The 19,004-nt window shown below is 49.1% G+C and overlaps 1 protein-coding gene across 3 annotated transcripts; it reads left to right on the top strand.

Moving 5' to 3' along the window:
* Nucleotides 1-926: 926 nt before the first annotated feature.
* Nucleotides 927-19,004, top strand: RBCK1 (RANBP2-type and C3HC4-type zinc finger containing 1). Of its 3 annotated transcripts, XM_068986913.1 has the most exons (13): nucleotides 927-947; nucleotides 1,394-1,625; nucleotides 3,029-3,173; nucleotides 10,669-10,762; nucleotides 10,866-11,064; nucleotides 12,218-12,339; nucleotides 12,434-12,607; nucleotides 13,777-13,937; nucleotides 14,944-15,055; nucleotides 15,680-15,859; nucleotides 16,615-16,713; nucleotides 17,062-17,205; nucleotides 18,373-19,004. In XM_068986913.1, exons 2-13 carry the CDS (start codon nucleotides 1,604-1,606, stop codon nucleotides 18,451-18,453), a joined length of 1,533 nt encoding a protein of 510 aa, XP_068843014.1. In that variant the 5' UTR covers nucleotides 927-947; nucleotides 1,394-1,603; the 3' UTR covers nucleotides 18,454-19,004. The 3 variants fall into 3 exon arrangements, with proteins under 3 accessions (XP_068843014.1, XP_068843015.1, XP_068843016.1); XM_068986914.1 differs by lacking the exons at nucleotides 927-947; nucleotides 3,029-3,173 and having other exon boundaries at nucleotides 1,151-1,625; XM_068986915.1 differs by lacking the exons at nucleotides 927-947; nucleotides 1,394-1,625; nucleotides 3,029-3,173; nucleotides 10,669-10,762; nucleotides 13,777-13,937 and adding an exon at nucleotides 7,429-7,435 and having other exon boundaries at nucleotides 10,964-11,064.

The raw sequence follows: 19,004 nt of genomic DNA, 5'->3' as shown, positions 1-19,004 counted from the left end.
TGAGTTAAGTTCACCCATTCCAGTCCATTTTAGTTTGCTGATTCCTAGAATGTTGACGTTCACTCTTGCCATCTCCTGTTTGACCACTTCCAATTTGCCTTGATTCATGGACCCAACATTTCAGGTTCTATGCACTATTGCTCTTTACAGCATTGGACATTGCTTCTATCACCAGTCACATTCACAACTGAGTATTGTTTTTGCTTTGGCTCCATCCCTTCATTCTTTCTGGAGTTACTCCTCCACTGATCTCCTGTAGCATATTGGGCACCTACCGACCCGGGGAGTTCCTCTTTCAGTATCCTATCATTTTGCCTTTTCATACTGTTCATGGGGTTCTCAAGGCAAGAATACTGAAGTGGCAAGAATACTGAAGTGGTAAGAATAATGAAGAAAACTTCGCTAAGTGAAGTTGCTCAGTCGTGTCCGACTGTTTGCGACCTCATGGACTGTAGCCTACCGGCTCCTCCGTCCATGAGATTTTCCGGGCAAAGGTACTGGAGTGGGTTGCCATTTCCTTCTCCAGAGGATCTTCCTGACCCAGGGATGTAACCCATGTCTACCTGCATTACAGGAAAACGCTTTACCCTCTGAGCCACCAGGGAGGCTTCATTAGTGGCCCTATTAAAAGGTGGAGAGTTAACCGCCGAGAGGCAGCGTCCGGCTGGCTAAGGATGGGTTCCTGAGGCCGCCCAACCTGCATTTAAATCCGGCTGCGTGGCCTCGGGCAGATCAGAAACAGAGCCTCGGTTTCTTCTGCCAAAGGAGTAGGGGACCGGCAAGCGGACCAGTGCTGGGGCTGCTGAACTGAGCAAAGGCGGTCTCCGCGCCGCGCTCCGCCCTCCCGGTCCAGTCCCCGCCTTCCAGGCCCAGTCCCCGCCCTCCCGGCCCAGTCCCCGCCCCTCATGGCCCCGCCCCTCCCCGGCGCTGCTGGCTGGACCCAGCGGGTGAGTGAGGGTCGCAGTGTCCGTGTCTGGCCGAGGGCGGCGTGGGAACGCCCCGGACGGCGGGACAAGAGCGCCCTGGATTCCCGTGACCCGGGGCGGGGGCCGCCGCTGGATGGTCGGGCGGGGGTGGCGGGGAGACCTGGATCCGGGGACAGTCTTCCTCCCCACTTCCGGAGCCGCCACTTTCACTTTCTTTTTCGCGGAAGCTGCCGAGCTCCTTCTCATGACTGACAGGGGCCGCCGCGGGCGGGAGGGAGTTGGGCTGAAATCCCGCACCCCGGAGGGCGCTCCCGCTCCCAGCAGGGAGAAGGGCTCCGGCCCAGCGCCCTGGCTGTGCGGCGCCCCTCCTCCCCTTCCCCGCAGCCAGGCCTGTCCAGTTTCCTCTGTCTCCCAGAGCCGGCTCGGCTTGGCGCTCCCTCTCACCTCCCACCCATTCCTCCTCCCAGGCCCCATCCCCGATCTTCGGGTAATGTGATGCTACCCGATTGCCACCCGGGACCGTGAGGCACCAAGAAGGCCCGGGCCGCGCCAGAGGCCACCGGCTGGGGCTGAGTTTCTCGTGGTCTGCCCGTCCTCTAGCAGGTGACTGGGAGATAGCATTTCCCCGGAGCTGCAGCCCGCCCCCCTCCGCGGGGGGATGGGCACAACCACGCCAGATGGACGAGAAGATCAAGAAAGGTGGGCACAGCCTGGGGGCGGCTGAGAAGCTTCGGGTGGCAGGTGGGCCTTGCCAGAACGCGGCCTCTCCTCCAGAAGGGCCTGGGAGAGAGGTATTAATCTGTCCTCCTCCTGCCCACTTGCCTCGCAGATTCCTCCCTTGCAGGCCGGTTGCTTCCAAGGGCATCTTGTCATTCTTTTATTTGATGTCCCTAAGGCCTCCCATGGGCCAGCTCTGCTGAGAAGAGGGTGGGGAGCTCCCAGAGGGCAAGAGACCACCCATGCTAGTGGGGGAACCAGACCTCAATTGACCTGAATACCAGGGTCTTTGCCTTCCACCTCGCGCCTTCCACTCAGGTTGGAGAATTTAAGTTAGGTCATGTCACCAACCTGCTCACATACCCCTGTGTTTGTTCTTAGAACAGAAGCCTAGAGCAGTTGGGTAGCCTGCATGCCTGCTGACTTTGCTCACTTCTGCTTTTGCTCATCTCTGCCTTCCCCCATCTGCCCCCTTGCTCATTCTGCTGGAGCTTCATCAGCTTCTCTGTTCTAATCCGACCATTTCTTGACCAAGGCCTTTCATTTTCTCTCTCCTTGGAACACTTTTCCCCAACCAGGTCTTGACATTATCCAACACCTCCTGCTTCAGGTCTCAGCTTCAATGTTACCTCCTCTTCTCTTTCCTCATCTCCTTATCCTGTTCATTTCCTTGCCAGCATGAATCACAGTCTGAATCTTTTTCTTTTGTTAACTTGTTAGTTGTCTTCTTACTGGGCTGGGAAGTCCATGAGAAGAGGGCCCCGTTTATCTTATTCACTGCTGAAGCCCAGTTTCTGTGACAGTAATTGGCAAACAGTAAGACCTCAATCCTAAAGGAAATCGACCCTGAATATTCATTGGAAGGACTGATGCTGAAACTCCAATACTTTGGTCACCTGATGCAAAGAACCAATTCATTGGAAAAGACCCTGATGCTAGGAAAGATTGAGAGCAGAAGGAGAAGGGGGCAACAGAGGATGAGATGGTTGGATGGTATCAACGGATATGAGTTTGAGCAAACTCCGGGAGATAGGCAAGGACAGGGGAGCCTGGTGTGCTGCAGTCCATGGGGGTCACAAAGAGCTGGATACAACTTAGTGACTGAACAGCAAGAGCTCAATAAATGTTTGTTGGATAAACAAGTGCAAGTATGGGGGACCTGGGAGTATGAAGAGAAAACAGAACCAAACAAGCAGGGGTGGGGAGTGTCAGCGAAGGCCTCTCAGAAAAAAGGGACTTTTAAGCTGGGTGCTGAAGGATGTGTGGGAGTTTACCAAGAAGACAGAGAGGAAGCAGCATGTATAAAGAATCACCTCCTTCCTCACCCTCTTTACCCCCAAAGAAAAATAAACCCTGTGCTAACCTGCTTCCACTGTGGATTTCAGCTGAGGAGGTGGCCCAGAGACTCAGCCGAGCAGTGGCTGGTGGGGATGAACAGGTGGCTATGCAGTGTGCCATCTGGTTGGCAGAGCAACGGGTGCCCCTGAATGTGCAACTGAAGCCTGAGGTCTCTCCGACACAGGACATCAGGTGAGGAGTGCATGGCTGACCAGGAAGCCCAGGGTTCAGAGCTTCCTGAACCCCAGTGGGCTGCAATTTAGTGTTGGCCTGTAGAACAGTTAGAGCTTCCCTGGTGGCTCAGTGGGTAAAAAATCCGCCTGCAATGCGGGAGACCTGGCAACCCACTCCAGTATTCTTGCCTGGAGAATCCCCGTGAACAGAGGAACCCGGTGGGCTGCAGTCCATGGAGTCACAAAGAGTCAGACATGACTGAGCAACTGAGCACATAGAATAGTTATTCTTAATGGCAGGTTCTTGTGTCAAGAGCCCTAGCTTCAAACCCAGCTCTGTCACAAATCAGCTCTGCGATCTAATGCAGGTCATTTCAACTCTCAGAGTTTTTTATTTTTTATTTTTAAAATTTTTATTTTTACTTTATTTTGCTTTACAATACTGTATTGGTTTTGCCATACATTGACATGAATCAGTCATGGGTGTACGTGAGTTCCCAATCCTGAACCCCCCTCCCACCTTCCACCCCATATCATCTCTCTGGATCATCCCTGTGCACCAGCCCCATGCATCCTGTATCCTGTATCGAACATAGACTGGCGATTCGTTTCTTACATGATAGTATACATGTTTCAATGCCATTCTCCCAAATCATCCCACCCTCTCCCTCTCCCACAGAGTCCAAAAGTCCGTTCTAAACATCTGTGTCTCTTTTGCTGTCTCGCATACAGGGTTATCATTACCATCTTTCTAAATTCCATATATATGTGTTAGTATACTATATTGGTGTTTTTCTTTCTGGCTTACTTCACTCTGTATAATAGGCTCCAGTTTCATCCACCTCATTAGAACTGATTCAAATGTATTCTTTTTAATGGCTGAGTAATACTCCATTGTGTATATGTACCACAGCTTTCTTATCCATTCGTCTGCCCATGGACATCTAGGTTGTTTCCATGTCCTGGCTATTATAAACAGTGCTGCAGTGAACAATGGGGTATATGTGTCTCTTTCAATTCTGGTTTCCTTGGTGTGTATGCCCAGCAGTGGGATTGCTGGGTCATAAGGCAGTTCTATTTGCAATTTTTTAAGGAATCTCCACACTGTTCTCCATAGTGGCTGTACTAGTTTGCATTCCCACCAACAGTGTAGGAGGGTTCCCTTTTCTCCACACCCTCTCCAGCGTTTATTGCTTGTAGACTTTTGGATCGCTGCCATTCTGACTGGTGTGAAATGGTACCTCATTGTGGTCTTGATTTGCATTTCTCTGATAATGAGTGATGTTGAGCATCTTTTCATGTGTTTGTTAGCCATCCGTATGTCTTCTTTGGAGAAATGTCTATTTAGCTCTTTGGCCCATTTTTTGATTGGGTCGTTTATTTTTCTGGAATTGAGCTGCATAAGTTCCTTGTATATTTTTGAGATTAGTTGTCAGTTGCTTCATTTGCTATTATTTTCTCCCATTCAGAGGACTGTCTTTTCACCTTGCTTATAGTTTCCTTTGTTGTGCAGAAGCTTTTAATTTTAGTTAGATCCCATTTGTTTATTTTTGCTTTTATTTCCAGTATTCTGGAAGGTGGATCATAGAGGATCCTGCTGTGATTTATGTCAGAGAGTGTTTTGCCTATGTTCTTCTCTAGGAGCTTTATGGTTTCTGGTCTTATGTTTAGATCTTTAATCCATTTTGAGTTTATTTTTGTGTATGGTGTTAGAAAGTGTTCTAGTTTCATTCTTTTACAAGTGGTTGACCAGTTTTCCCAGCACCACTTGTTAAAGAGATTGTCTTTTTTTTTTTTTAAGAGATTGTCTTTAATCCATTGTATATTCTTGCCTCCTTTGTCGAAGATAAGGTGTCCATAGGTGTGTGGATTTATCTCTGGGCTCTCAGAGTTTTTTATTTTTTAATTAAAAAATGGAACAGTAATAGTAGAGCTGTTAATAGGGTTGTTAGGAGGTGTATTAGAATGATAGGTCTCATAGAACAGGAAAAAACATATTAACAGTGACATAAACAAGTTTGATGGTAGGCACCCCAGATGTGGAAGCTCTGCTCTCTGTAGTTCTCAGAGGTCCTGCTTCTTTTGTTTTATTATTATGCCATTCATGACCTCCTTTCTCAGGTTCACCTTATGATCCAAAATGGCTCTTCCCGTTCCAGCCATTGCATCACCATTCTTGTCAATAGGAAGGAAAAAGGGCACACCCTGCCACTCTCCTCTTAAGAACACAGCTCACAAAATTGCACACACTTCTTCCACTTAACTCCCATGGCCAGAACTTTTTTGCACAGCCACACGCAGCTTGAAGGGAGGCTGTCTGCCCCAGGAGACTTAAACTTGATGCTGAAATACTCAGTATAGTGCCTGGCACATATTAAACACTCAAATGTTTTTTTCCTGCTGTGTAGTAAGACACTTTTACAGTTTCTAATTTTCAGTATTGGATCCCATTTGATTTTTTATTGAGATATAATTGACAGACCCTATTCATCAATTTAAAGTGCATAGTCCAAGGCTTTTAGTATATTCACAGTTGTGTAACCATCACCAAAACCAATTACAGAACATTTTCATCATCCCATTAAGAAACCTCATACCCATTAATAGACACTCCCTGTCTCCCGAGTTTTCTTTGCTCAACCCCTCAACCTTAGGCAACAACTAATTTACTTTCTCTCTCTAGAAATTTGCCTACTTTGGGAATTTCATATAAATGAAATGAAATTATACACTATGTGGCCTTTTGTGTCTGGGCTTCTGTCACTTAGCAGCATGTTTTCTAGATTCATCCATGTTGTAGCATGTATCAAAACTTCATTCCTTTTTATGACTGAATAATAATCTATTGTGTGGTTATACCATATTTTCTTTATTAATCAGTCGATGGACATTTGGGTTGTTCCCACTTTTTGGCTAATATACACAATGCTGCTATGAACATTTGTGTATAAGTTTTTATATGGACATAATTTTTTCCCCAGTTTTATTGAGATATCATTGACATATAAAACAGAGTTAAAGGTATTGTGACTTACTTACAGTAAGAAAGGTATATTCTTCCTGTTCTTGGCACTGAGCTGCTAAAACCCTTGGAATTTCTTCAGCGATGAGAATGATAAAGGTGCATTTTGTTATGTTAGTGAGGTGACTCTTGAACTTCCCCTAAATTGCCTAAGGTTGGAGGCTGCTCATAAGAGGAGCCAGCCCTGTGGTTAAAGAATTGGAACTTTCAGTCTCATCACCCTGATCTCCAGGGAGGGGAAGAGGGCTGAAGGTTGAATCTCAGTAGCCCATGGATTAATCAGTCATGCCTATGTAATGAAGCCTCCATAAACACTCAAAAAGACAGGGTTTGGAATTTGGAGAGAATGATGCCCCTTCTCACATACCTTGATCCATGCATCTCTTCCATTTGGCTATTATATCCTTTCATAATATAGTAAGTAAATATTTCTCTGAGTTCTGTGAGCTGTTCTAGCAAAATAGTCAACCCATGGAGGAGGTCATTGGAATCCCTAATCTATATCCAGTAAGTCAGAGAACAGGTGACAACTTGGGGTTTCGATTGGTATATGAAGTGGTGGGGGCAGCCTTGTAGGACTGAGCCCACAGCCTGTGGGAACTGACACTGTCTCTGGGTGGAGAGGGCCAGAATCAAGCTGAATTGTAGGATGCCCTGCTGGTGTCTGAAAATTGCTTGGTGCTATGTGGGAAGCCTTCCCTCTCTTTCCTCTTCCACGTGTTGGAAATTGAGCCTCAGAACCATTTTAGGTGTATGACATGTGCTTTAATATATGTATATATTGCACAATGATTACCACGGTAAGTTTAGTTAACATCCATTGCCTGACATAGTAACAAATTATTTTTTCTTGTGACAACTTTTTAAGACTTACTCTCTGAGCAGTTCTCAAATATATGATATTGTTAACTATGGTCACCATGCTGTACATCTCTTCTCCAGAACTTACTTATCTTAAAACAGGAAGTTTGTAGCTTTTGGCCACCTGCACCCCCACGCCTCCCCAATCCTCTGTTCTGTTTCTCTGACGTTGATTTTTTTTTAATTCCATATATAAGTGGTATAATACAGAATTTGTCTTTCTCTGTCCGATTTTTTCACTTAGCACAATGTCTGTGTTGTTGCAGATGCCAGAATTTCCTTCTCTTTATGGCTGAATAATATTTCATTGTGTATATATATGGAAACAACCTAAGTAAAGAAACTGTGGTGTGTATGTATACAATGGATACCTATTTTCATTTTCCATTCTATGGGTTGTCTTTTCACTGTATTGATAGTGTCCTTTGAAGCACACGTTTTCAATTTTGCTGAAATACTGTTTATCTGTTTTCTCTTGTTTGTGCTTTTGATGTCATCTAAGAAACCACTGCCTCATCCATGGTCATAAAGGTATACCCTTATTTTTGTTTTTAAAGAGTTGTATAGTTTTAGCTCTTGCATTTACATCTTTGATCCTTTTTGAGTTAAGTTTTGTTACGGTGAGAGGCAGAGATCCAACTTCATTCTTTTGCTTGTGAATATCTAGTTGTCACAGCACTGTTTGTTAAAAATAAAAAGACTGTTTTGTCTCTGTTTAATATCTTGGCACCTTTGTTGAAAATTATTTGACCATAAGTCTAAAGTTTATTTCTGAAACCTAATTTCTTGTCTTTTGCTCTATATGTCTGTCCTTATACCAGTAAGACAGTTTTGATTATTATAGCTTTGTAGTAAATTTTTAAAACAGAAGCATAAGTACTCCAACTTTGTTCTTCTCTTTCAAGATTTTTTTTTGGCTATTCTGGGCCCCTTGAATCTCCATATGAATCTTAGTGTTAGTGTGTCAATTTCTGCAAAAAAATGTGAGCTGGAATTTTGACAGGGATTACATTGCATCTGTTGATCAATTGGCCATTTGATTTCAAATAAAATACTTGCATATCCATTTCTTGATATATCCACTTAAGATGGTATCTGTGTACACATCTTGTTATGAAAAATGAGGAATTTAACATACTCATCTCACTGATCCCTTTTCCTAACTTCCTGGGTTTTGTTAGTACTGTAGTAGAAGTGCTCCCAGTTGACCTCCACTTGATTCCCCCAATTAAATGACACTATAGTTGCTGCTGTAAAACATAACCGCCACACACAGCTTGTTTATATCAGTTGTACTTGTTATTTCCATATTATAATTTAATAGCTGTTATATCAATCAATAAAACATGAGTGCTAAAAGAGAATTTTGTCTATGAAAACTTAAACTGATTGCTTTAGAAAGACAAAATAGAGATGAGGCACCAAAAAAAAAAAAAAAAAGCCATCCATTTGAGGGTGAGTGAATTGTGAAAAAAAAAAAAAGGTAAAAATCCAAAAGGACTCTCTGTACTCAGACGCTTTGAGAGTCTTACGTTCTTGCTCCACTTTAAAGAGGCTGATACTAGAGATCAGAAACCATGTATAATGGGTATAGTTCATACAAAAAGAAAAAAAAAATCATGGGAAACTCCAGTAGCAGATTTGTACTAAATAAAAAAACAGTGGCCTTTTTGCCTAGAGATTGGCCACTGAATGTGCATTTGTATCCTGTAAGGTAAAATTAAGTGTTGGAGTCTGCAACTGTGTCTGCATTTCTCTGCTGTAATGAATTTTCTGACTAACTGATCACTACTGATCTGGTGACGGCAGAAATGAGGGCTCCAACTGTGCTTCTCTGTTACTGGTGTTAAGGTTATAGCTTTTATTTTATTTTTTAAATTTTATTTATTTTTTGAGTCTTAGTTGTGACACACAGGATCTTTGATTTTCATTGTGGCATGCAGAATTTTTTCTTTAGTTGTGGCATGCAAACTCTCAGTTGTGACATGTGGGCTCTAGTTCCCTGACCAGGAATCGAACCCGGGCCCTCTGCACTGGGAGCTCGGAGCCTTAGCCACTGGACCACCAGGGAAGTCTTGGTTATAGCTTTTAGATTTTGTTTTCTAAGTAAAATTAAGGCTTCTATGCTTTGCCTCTAGGTTGATACTAAAAATGTAAACCCAGTAAAATAGCATTTATAGTATTTTGATTATGGAAATATTACTCAGTATAAAATAAGTAGTGCAGTTGACACTGTATCTTTCATGTTTCAAAACCCCTGTTGCTTGAAGAAGAATGTCTTGAAGGTTAAGGTCTTTAAATTTCCTTTCCTTCTTTCTTTCTTTATTTTTTTTCCTTTCCTTCTTTAAATTCCCTTTTAGTTTTCTATTCTGCATCACACTCAGCTATTCTTGTTTCTTGTGTTCAAAGACTTTTCATGTGGAGAAGTGGATGGTAAACATTTGTTGTCTTTACGTGTCTAAAACTTGCTCATTTCATTGATAGTTGGCTAGATGTTGAAAATCTTTATCCTGAGAAATTTTGAGGGTATTTTCTGGAGTATTTTAAAGCAAGTCTCAGATTTTAGCTCATTTATAAGTAACTTGATATGTCTTTAAAACTAATGACTTAAAAAATAACCTCAATACCATTATTACACCTGAAACATTAACAACTCCTTAAAATCCTCTAATATTCTATTTGTATTAAACTTTCCTCGATTATCTCATTAGTATTTTTTATAGTTGGTTTGTTCTAATTAGGAGCCAAATGAGAATCGACACATAACATTTCTTAATGTTGTCTGTGTCTCTTTTACCCACTTGCTCTATTTTTAGTGGCATTAATTTTTTAGAAATCTGGTTTTTGATCTCCAGAATTCTCCCACATTCTGAGTTTACGAATTGCCTCCTTGGAGTATTATTTGGTATTTCTCATTTTCCTTGTGAACCTGTAGATGGGTCTGAAGGTTAGATGAGTCAGGAGTTACTGTTAGATTCCCAGCAACTCTTCTTCATTTTCTGATTGTTTCTTGCTGTTCTTGCTTTAAGGATGCACCGTTTTCCCAAGTTGCTCTGGAGGTTCTAAGTGGGCTTTTTCCTGTGTCCTGAAATCAGTTCTGTTTTTTCATCTTAGCCATCCATTTTCGTGCCATTGGTCTTCCCAAACAGTTTTCACATCTTTGAGAAGGTTGGTGTTTAAAACCACTTTCTCTGAAATACTTCTGTTTGGATTTCAATCCTGCCTCTTAACAGTTATTGTTTACTCAGCAGAGTCACTATAACCTCTCTGTGCCTCTTGTTTTTATCTGTAAAATAGGGGAGATGACAGTACGTGTCTCATGGGTTCATTGAGAGAACTGAGTTAATACGTGTTAAGTGCTTTAAAGAGTCTTAGCATACAGTTAATAATAGCTACTGTGGTTTGGTTAAGGAGCCAATAATAGCCAGTAATACAAGAGACTGGAGGGGCCAGCGCATTGAGGCCCTTGATGCTGCAGTGAGTTTGGGTTTTATTCTGAGAGCCGTGTGGAGCCATTGCCGGGCCTAAGCAGCGAGTTCTGATCCAGGAGGAAGCGCAGGGGAGTGGGAATCCAGGAGCTAGCTGGTGGTTGAGCTTGGACCTTTGTCCAGAGCCCTTGCCCTCCCTGCAGGCTGTGGGTGAGCGTGGAGGATGCACAGATGCACACGGTCACTATCTGGCTCACCGTGCGGCCGGACATGACGGTGGCCTCCCTCAAGGACATGGTGAGTGAAGGGGTGAAAGGGAGGGCAGAGGTTCCCCTTTAGCCCCCACCTGTCTCTGCTCTGCTCCTCCCTCCCCACGCTTCCTGTCCACCCTGCCTGACAGGTGTTCCTGGACTATGGCTTCCCGCCAACCCTGCAGCAGTGGGTGATTGGGCAGCGGCTGGCTCGGGACCAGGAGACTCTGCACTCCCACGGTGTGAGGCGGAATGGGGACAGCGCCTACCTCTACCTGCTGTCCGCCTGCAACACCTCGCTCAACCCTCAGGAGCTGCAGCGGGAGAGGCAGTTGCGGATGCTGGAAGGTGAGGCTCTGCTTCCTGGTGACGTGGACTCCCCTGTGGTCGCAGAGCAGGAAGGAGCGAGGAGCAGAGCGCAGGGGCTTTGCATCAGGGACTTGCCTGGAGGACCTTATCCATAGTGGGGAAGAGAGGACAAAGGACACCCCAGGAGGGAGCCACCTGGGGAACCCTTTAGAGAACAGCCAGTCTGGGGGAGAAGGGCTGAGTTCAGTCCCCACCCTGGCATTTATCAACTCCTTGACCTCAGGCAAGTTCTCTCCTATCTCTCCTCCTCAGTTTTCTAAATCTGTAAATTGGTTGTAATAGCTAGTTTTTAAATTTTTTACTTCTTATTTTGAAATATTTCAGACCTACAGAAAAGTTGCAAAATTGTACAAAGAATTGCATAAGGAATTCCCATGTACCTTTCATGTGGATTCCCCAAATACTAATATTTTGACTGTATTTGGTTTATCGTTGTCTCCATGTAAAATTATTTATTAATGCCTAAATAATTTTTGGAACTGTTTTGAGAGTAGGTTGCAGACATGATGTCCCTTTTCCCTAAATACTTCAGTTTATATTTCCTTAAAAAAAAAAAAAAACGGTCATTTTCTTCCATTTATTGTACAGTTAGCAAATTTAGGAAATTAATTTTGATACATTACCACTATCTAATGTGCAGATCTTGCTCAAATTTTACCAGCTGTCTCACTCATGTCGTTTATAGTGAAAGACCTGGCTCTTGGCCTTGGTGTTTCTCAGTCTTTTTCAGTCTTTGATCTCTAGTCTTGACTCTCCAGGCCAGTTTTGTTTTTAGCTTTTCTGTCCTATGTGCCCTTGGGAATGGATTCAGATTCAGTATTTTGGCAGGGCCACTTCAGAAGTGTTGTTTGTCCCTCTTGGTGCGGACACTTGTGTGGACACTTAGGCCCACAGGAGATCTGTTTTCAAGCAGGGTTCTTAAGCCGGGTGGACCTAGGAGCAGTGGTGGGTGGAAGGAGGGACTTTCACCCTGTGGGAGCCCGGACGCTCAGCCATGGCTGGGCACACCTGGCAAGACGGAGCTGGAAATTCCTTGGAGCAGAGGGGAAGGATAGAAGGGGGTTTCCTGGCTGGCTCAGGGTGTGGATGGTATCGGCTACATGGATCCACCACCCCTTGAACTCTTCCCCAGATCTGGGCTTCAAGGACCTCACGCTGCAGCCACGGGGCCCCCTGGACCCAGTTCCCCCAAAGCCTGAGGCCCCTCAAGAGCCGGGTCGGGGGCAGCCTGATGCAGTGCCAGAGCCCCCGCCGGTAAGCTGTCCCACATGCACCCCTGTGCCCCGCACCGCCCGCCCCCCCCCCCCCCCATTTAGTCTCCCTGCCATCACTGCTCCTCTACCCCCAGGTGGGCTGGACGTGCCCCGGCTGCACGTTCATCAACAAGCCCACTAGGCCCGGCTGCGAGATGTGCTGCCAGGCGCGGCCCGAGGCCTACCAGGTACCTGCCTCGTACCAGCCAGACGAGGAGGAGCGAGCACGCCTGGCCGGTGAGAAGGAGGCGCTGCACCAGTTTGAGCAGGTGGGCGCCGAAGTCCCTCGAAAGACACCTGCAGCCTGGACGGGGGAGGCATAGGCCAGAAAGGGAGACACATCCACATTGCTCCTGCCCCCGTTGCTGCCCCCTTGTGGTCACACCGATGGTGGTGACCCTACACTTGACTGTGACCGGCCTCTTCCTGAGGTCATTCATACTATCGCTGAGACCCTCCTCCCCGGCTGTGATGCACATCCAGGCTTATTTGTGCTCCCCCCTCCTCCGTCCCCGTGAGCTGTGGCGCCACCCCTGGCTTTGACTTACTTTCCCATCGTGCACTCAAGGGTACCTGGCTCTGACTCCAGCATCCTAGACAAGACCCAGACCACGCCCCCGCTTTATCCAGCTGTGACCTAGGTCTTGCTTCATTAGCCCTGACCTCATCCTGAATCCTACTATTCCTGACCCCCACCCCCCCCACCCCTTCCTTCCTGGCTGTAGCCCTCCTAGACTTCCTGAAAGCCTGGACCCAGCCCCTCGCTGCCCACTTGGAGGCTGACCCGCCCCCTGTTCTGCCCCATCCCACCGTCGTGTTACACACTCACAGATTACATAGATATGTAACCCTGAGCGGTTTCCCATTCTGATCCGATGTCCCCATCCCGCCCTTGGACCCAGTGCTGGCCGTGACCTCACTGCTGGTCCCATCTACAACCCTGGCCCAGACCCTGGCCTCTCTCCCGCCTTGCTCTGCTCCCTCGCTTTATCACCACCCCTCAACCCCTTGCCTTTCCCCCTGGAGCTACCCCTGCCGTACTTCTCGGCAGAAATGGGAGCCCTGCTACCCCTGACTCCCCACTCAGACCCAGACCCCATCTCCCCCTGACTTGACCCTAGGTTTTAGCCTTAAACTGCCCCTGCCTGGCCCACCTCCTGCCCCACCCCCGTGTTTGGTCGCCTGGCTCCTGGTCCCACCCTTCTCATCATCTCCAGCGCTTGCTCACTGCCTGCCCCATGCCCAGCCCCACCCTAACCCCAGGATCCTTCCATGAGGCCCCCTTTGCCTCCCGTTAGGTGGTCTGACCCATCCCGCCCCCCCCCAACCCGGTCCCGATCCCCACCTGGTCCCGATCCCCACCTGGTCCTGCCCCCTTCCTGGTCCGCCCGCCCCTGAGACCCTGACCCGCCCCGCGCCCCCACCCCCGTGTGCCCAGCTGAAGCAGCAGCAGCAGGAAAGCAACTATGACAAGCACGTGCAGCTGGATCAGCGGAGCCTGGTTCTGAACACCGAGCCCGCCGAGTGCCCCGTGTGCTACTCGGTCCTGGCGCCCGGCGAGGCCGTGGTGCTGCGCGAGTGTCTGCACACCTTCTGCAGGTGCGGCCCCGGCGATGTATACCCGGGGCTGGCGGGGGGTGGGGCCCAGGACTCAGAGCTAGTTGGGCATCCTCACAAACTTGGGAGGTAGGCACCATTTCCTCGTCTTGCAGAGGAAGGATGTGAGGTACAGAGAGGCTGCACAGCTCAGACATTCTGCCGCCAGAGCCCGCACCTTTCCGCACCACCACCGGGCCCATGCAAGGGCGGTGAGTCTCTTGCCTGACAGCCTGGGCCAGCCCCGCCCTGCCGCCTGCTGGTGGATAGTCTGCCCTCTGAGGCTCTCCTCCTGGCCCTGGATGTAGAGAGCATGTCCTCCTTCACAGCACACATTTGATGAGCTGCTTTGGGTGCCAGGGACTGGACTAGGCCTGGGAATCCCCAAATGCCCACAAAAGCTCAGTTTCTGCCTCCTGAAGCTTACCTTCCCATGGGCAGGCGGATGTTAATCAGATAATCACTGATAATAATTGTAAATTGTGTCATAAGTGGCAGTGGCTTTTAATAAGCAACAGAGGCCCTGCCCTAGAACAGGTCAGGGAAACCCCTGGGGAAGCCGTGCTTGAGCAGACCAGGGGATCCACGGTGGGTACGTGCCTGGCCTGCCTGCAGCAGTAAGGGGTCAGTGTGTCTGGAGCAGAGGGATGGAGCAGGTGAGGCATAGGGACAGAGAGGTATTAGAGAGGGTGAGTCACCAGGGCTCTCCGGTTTGCTCTGGGTGGGGTCGGATGGGAGGCTTTGAGGAAGGACGTGGCCGATCCAGGGACTCCAGTGAGAGGCTTCTACAGTTCTCAGGTGAGGGGTGAGGCAACCTTGGCTGGAGCAATATGTATAGCAGTGAGGTGGACAGACAAGGTGGGTTAATGGGAGGCACCGGAAGAAAGGAAGAAATAGGGGAGGAGCCAGCCCGAGGTCAGGCCTCACCATGCGTGGGCCGGAGTCCTTGGGGGTGGGGTTCAGATGACCCCTAACTCCCACCCCTACCCCCTCCTCCCCCTTCCTTCAGGGAGTGTCTGCAGGGCACCATCCGCAACAGCCAGGAGGCCGAGGTGTCCTGCCCCTTCATTGACAACACCTACTCATGTTCAGGCAAGCTGCTGGAGAGGGAGATCCGAGCGGTAAGGCCTGGGGGACGGAGGGGCAGCCCCCTACCGCCCCCCCCCACCCCAGGGAACTAGACTGGGGGCTGGTGGGAACGGGTTTGAGAGTCCCAGTCTTGGGTTCCAGACATTTATCAAGAGCCTTCTCTGTGTGGGATGCTGGCAGCCCAAGTAGTGGTCAGGATAGAAATTGGGGGAAATAGCTAGTAAAGAAACCACCCTTGTGAGGAAAAGACAGCAGAGAAGTTAACAACAGTGGGGAGAGGACTTCTGGGGCCAGATGGCCCGGGTGACCTCAAGGGCAGATACACAGCCCCTCGGTGCTTTGGTTTGCTCATCTGAAGTGATAGCAAAAGTGTTAGTGGCTCAGTCGTGTCCAACTCTTTACGACCCGGTGGGCTGTAGCCCACCAGGCTCCTCTGTCCATGGCGTTCCTTTTGGCCACGCCTCACGGTTCCCAACCAGGGATCAAACCCTCACCCCCTCCATTGGCAGCACAGTCTTAACCACTGGACCGCCAGGGAAGGCACTAATCTGTTCTTTGGATAGAGTTTGTCAACACTGCTGTGTTGGACTTCATGGGTTGGGGGCTTCCTGAGGGTGGCCAAGAGGGCATGCACCAAGGTTGTGGTCTGCTGGCAGCTCCTGAGCCCCGAGGAATACCAGCGGTTTCTGGACCTGGGCATCTCCATTGCGGAAAACCGCAGTGCCTTCAGCTACCACTGCAAGACCCCGGACTGCAAGGGATGGTGCTTCTTTGAGGATGATGTCAATGTGTTCCACTGCCCCGTGTGCTTCCATGTCAACTGCCTGCTTTGCAAGGTGGGGACAGGGACCCACCCTGCCCAGTCACTGTGGTCCTGCCAGGAGCTCATTGCAAGTCCAAGCTTATTATGGGAATAAGAGAAGGGAGCTGGTATACTGACCTGGTTCCCATGGCTTAGAGCTGCGTGTCAGTGGCCGGGTGTGGCTTGAGTCCTGACCTGAGACTCTTAGATTGAGCCCTGAACCTGGACTGACCCTGGACCAAGACTGAGCCCAGTCCTGCCCTCTGACTAACCCTGAGCCTGGTCACAGACCAACCCCAGCCCTGGCCTCAGGCTGTCAACCTCTGTCCTGAATGAGCCCTGACCCCAAACCCAGACGGCCCTACCTAACCCTCACTTCAGGCCATCCCCGACATCATTCTCTTAACAGGTGACCACTATAGAGACTGGTCTTGAGCGGGTGGACAGGGCTGAGCCTGGTCGCAGTCCAGTAAGCTCACTCTTAAGAACATTACCCCAGCAACCAGGGCAGAACTCAGCTGGGGACAAGGGGCTGTGCCCTGGGGGAGAAGTGCTTTAGGGATTTCTGTGCCTCTCAGGACTTAAATAGGTATATATGATTATTATCATATGTGATGACCCTTGCTTCACCACCCTGGCCTCAGTGTCCTCTTCTATAAAGTGGGTATATAGTTTACAAAGGAAGGCTCTGTCACTGACACCATCTAGGCATTAAGTGCTTGTGCGGATGCCTGCTTTGGCCCTAACTTGCTGGGAACTTTCTCATCTTGAGCGCCTCATCTGCTCCAGGCCATCCATGAGCAGATGAACTGCAAGGAGTATCAAGATGACCTGGCCCTGCGAGCTCAGAACGATATGGCTGCCCGGCAGACGACAGAGATGCTGAGAGTGAGACTGGGTCAGGGCTGAAGGCCGAGGATCTGAGTTTGGGGAGCAATGGGGGCTTCTTAGTCAGGGCTGTGGCTCATGCAGCCCTGGAGGTTCTGAGCGCCTGCTGGCATTTCTCCTGTCCAGAGACAGGACTCAGGACACGTGGTCAGGTGGCGGGCAGCAGGGAGTGTCAGGGTGAAGGGAGGAGACTGCAGACACAGGAGAGGAGGCTGCATGCAGCTGGGCCTGCATAGAGCAGCATGGGAGAGTGAATCTGAGACTCTAGAGGGTGGCCGGTTTCTCTCTGCAGTGGGGCGAGGGCCAGGGAGCGGGCTGGCTCTGAGGTCAGCACCTTCTCTGCTCCAGACCATGCTGCAGCAGGGTGAGGCCATGCACTGCCCACAGTGCCAGATCGTGGTGCAGAAGAAGGACGGCTGCGACTGGATCCGGTGCACTGTCTGCCGCACTGAGATCTGCTGGGTCACCAAGGGCCCCCGCTGGGGCCCCGGGGTGAGTGCCCTGAGAGCAGACGGCTCAGGAGTACTGGGGAAGGGTGCCCGAGAGTAGAGTTCGGACAAGTCAGCCCATGGGCCAAGTCTAACCCCAGCGCCTGCATTTTTGAAGTTCGTGAACTAAGAAAGCTTTTGCATTTTTTAAAATGGTTGAACATATCAATACCTATGGCTGATTCATGTTGATGTTTGGCAGAAACCAACACAATACTGTAAAGCAATTATCCTTCAATTAAAAATAAATTAATTTCTAAAAAAAGAGGGAGGCTTGAAGCTAGAAAGCCTGGGTTTTAACTTTTCCACAAACTAATTGTGCGTATATTCTTGATTAAATGAGAATAATAAAAGAAATACAATTTTAAAAATGGTTGAACGTATTAAAAGGAGCATATTTTGTGACATGTAAAAATTATATGAAACCCGAAGTTTAGTGTCCATAAGTACAGTTTTGTGGGAGCCCCGCACATTCATTGGCATACTGTCTGTGGCTGCTTTTGTGCTACAAGGACAGAGCCCGTCTGGCTGGCAAAGCCTCAGATAATTGATCTTTTACAGAAATATTTGCCCATCACTGCCCTAGAGGGTGCATGTGGGATTCTGAAGTGGAGGAGTGGGTCCCTGGCTCTGGCACACACTGACTGTGTGGTTATGCTGTTACTCCCTTCTCTGAGCCTCAGTTTCTTCTGTAAAATGGAGATGATAGCAGAGCCCATCTCAGGCTTCCTGTCAGAATCAAATGGAAAACATGCGAGAGCAGTGGTATCTGTCATCGTGAGGAGTGTTCCTGGAGTTGGGGCTGGTGTTGTTCATGTCCAGGCAGGCAGTGAGACAGGTAGAGGTGGAAGGAGCGCTCCCTCCTGCCACCAGCGCGCTGACCCCCTCCAAATATGCAAAAATTCATCAGGTCCTTTGCGGCTCTGGGTCTCAGGTTGGGTAGATAGAGACCACATAATTGAGGGTGCTACCAGAGACCAGAAAAGCCTTGAGAACTGCCTCCATCTGGTAGCTGAGGCTATGAGGATCATTCTTAGCAGCAGAATGTGCCCAGGCCAAGACGAGGGTGGGCGAGTGCGCTTCATGGGTGTGATGGGGTGCCTGGGGCGGGGGAGGGGCACTGCTCTCTTCTCTGCCCTGACCTTCTCTCTTCTCCCCCCTCATCCCCTAGGGCCCGGGAGACACCAGCGGGGGCTGCCGCTGCCGGGTGAATGGGATTCCGTGCCACCCCAGCTGTCAGAATTGCCACTAAGCTGGGATGGCCTGGTCCCCCTGCTGACCCAGCCTCACATCTACAGGCTTCTGTGGGACAGGCCTGGTGCTTTGGCTCTGATTTCTGGCCGGGAAGATGCCTTTGCGCTCGGCTGAGACAGGGGCCCTGAAGTGGCCAAGGCCCCTGAGCTGCGTGGATGGCCTTGTTTGCTGTGGGCATTGTAAGGGCCCTGCCTGAGCTGGCCATTGTCCGTGGCTGCATCTGCCCCAGTGCCTTTGTCCTTCCCCTGGGGCTCACCAGCCAGACCTTTCATCTCTCTGCGGCTCCCATCTGTCTGACCCAGCCTTAAATACAGCCCCAGCCAGAGGCCTTGCTGGATGGAGCCTCTGAGAGCTCTGGATGAGTCCATACACCCCTCATCCACCACGCTTTCAGCCTGCGGCCTCTCCTACTGGCTTTCTGGGGCTGACTTTTCTCTGGCTTTGCTGTTGGAGGCCTGGGGGCCTCTTAGAATTGCTGCTAATTCTGCTTAGAGCCAGGAGGGAGACCTGGCATCCTGAAGACCGCCCAGCCAGTTCAGCTTCTGCACT

The sequence above is a fragment of the Capricornis sumatraensis genome, chromosome 15, assembly GCF_032405125.1.
Source record: "Capricornis sumatraensis isolate serow.1 chromosome 15, serow.2, whole genome shotgun sequence".
Taxonomy (NCBI): Eukaryota; Metazoa; Chordata; class Mammalia; order Artiodactyla; family Bovidae; genus Capricornis; species Capricornis sumatraensis.
Note: the sequence above shows the minus strand (reverse complement) of the source record. Positions and strands in the feature narration are given on the sequence as shown.

Coding starts and splice junctions, on each gene's coding strand:
- RBCK1 (XM_068986913.1), top strand. CDS start 1,604: ATGGACGAGAAGATCAAGAAAG. Junction 12,340..12,433: donor CAGTGCCAGAGCCCCCGCCG/GTAAGCTGTCCC, acceptor CTCTACCCCCAG/GTGGGCTGGACGTGCCCCGG. Junction 12,608..13,776: donor CGCTGCACCAGTTTGAGCAG/GTGGGCGCCGAA, acceptor CCGTGTGCCCAG/CTGAAGCAGCAGCAGCAGGA.